At 41.0% G+C, this 1,506-nt stretch overlaps 1 protein-coding gene across 1 annotated transcript; it reads left to right on the top strand.

Annotated features, from left to right (window-relative positions):
* Nucleotides 1-821: 821 nt before the first annotated feature.
* Nucleotides 822-1,506, top strand: LOC146469066 (juvenile hormone acid O-methyltransferase-like). The gene has a single exon (XM_085123691.1). The coding sequence runs from the start codon at nt 844-846 to the stop codon at nt 1,504-1,506; it is 663 nt and encodes a 220-aa protein (XP_084979817.1). The 5' UTR covers nt 822-843.

Below are 1,506 nucleotides of genomic sequence, written 5' to 3'. Positions count from 1 at the left end.
CTTAGATGGACTTTCTATAAACCAGGAAAAAAAATACGCTAAAAAATTTGTACTTTCTCACATTCGCTAAACCGCAGCCGGTTTCTAGGCTATAAACAAAGCCTTTTAATGATGCCAGGATACAAAACAGTTCAGTGGAGGATGCATTTCACTGTGGCCGACACCGAGTTGAAACATTTGGATTGGTTCTGGGTTTTAGCAATGATACGTACTTCAAAATCGGGTAAAAAATCTCTTCTGTCATATTAGCTTAATATTTGTTTTCACTCTCGCGGACATGCATGAAAACTTGTCGTTTGTCTGCTAGTAGTTTTGTTTCACCTCTTCAGTTTTTAAGTTCTGCCGGAGTCATTTTGCGAATTATTAGCTTATTTTGATGTTAGTTGCTAGTTTGATGTTGAGGAAATTTATCCTGCGAACTTAAAATTCTGTATTTTTCTCAATTTCTTTGAAATTCACTACTTCTTCTTTGTAAACGCTCTAAAAATCATAAAACAATTCTGAGATGTTTATGGAGCTATATGCTGCAAGAATATGATGCCATTTTCAAATTGCGTCAAATTTTAAGAATTCTTTTGTCCCTTAATCGGGTTATATTTATAAGGAACGAAACTGCGTGGAAACTAAAACGCACATGGAGCAAAAATAACTTCTGCTACAAGCAGAAGTTACTGAACCCTGTCACAATAAACCGGCGCTGGAGGCACCGATAACCAATTATTCAATCATTCCTTCTCGCCGTCCGGATATTACATGATTGAAGAGAGTCGTGATTATTTAGGGTGCGCCCGTTGAGGTATCTCGTATTTGACTTGAACGCTAACACCGTAGAAGATACGAAACATGACAAACTTTTCCAGCAAAAGCGCAGCAGAGGGCTACAAACAAGCCTCGCTTTCCGTGCAAAAGGCAGAGGGTGAAATGTTCATCCAGACAGATGTTTCTCCCCAACCAGAGCACATCATCTTGGATGTGGGTTGCGGTACGGGAGAGCTGTCTGCTTACCTAGCTGGGATGGTAGGACCCGAGGGAAAGGTTATCGGTGTTGATCCTGATAAGGAACGAATTCAGCTCGCTCGGAAAACTCACAGTGTAATCAAGAATCTCTCATTCGTCGAAGGAAGCGCTTCAGACTTCCCAGGAATGGGATCAGAGACGTACGACATAATTTTTGGTAATGGTGTACTCCACTGGATACGTGAGAAAGAGCAGGCCTTCAAGAATATGTTTGGAAGTCTAAGTGAAGGAAGCAAAATAGCCTTACACTACATCGACCATGTACCGCCCCTTGAGTTAGACGCCTATAAGGAATTGAATCCCGAGAACGCAGAACAGATTTGCCAGATGTATCAATGTGAATCAAGGGCCCAAATCGAGCAGTATGCTTTGTTAGCGGGATTTGAAATAATCACGAGTTACGAGTCTCACAGCATAGAATTTAGTTTCGAAAACGAAACCAGTATTCTGGAGTGGCATTGGGCTACAACGCATGGTGAATTTATTTAA

Source organism: Pavona decussata, unplaced genomic scaffold (genome assembly GCF_977016875.1).
Source record: "Pavona decussata unplaced genomic scaffold, jaPavDecu1.1 SCAFFOLD_127, whole genome shotgun sequence".
Taxonomy (NCBI): domain Eukaryota; kingdom Metazoa; phylum Cnidaria; class Anthozoa; order Scleractinia; family Agariciidae; genus Pavona; species Pavona decussata.
The sequence above is the reverse complement of the archived record's forward strand: the minus strand, read 5'-3'. Positions and strand labels throughout refer to the sequence as shown.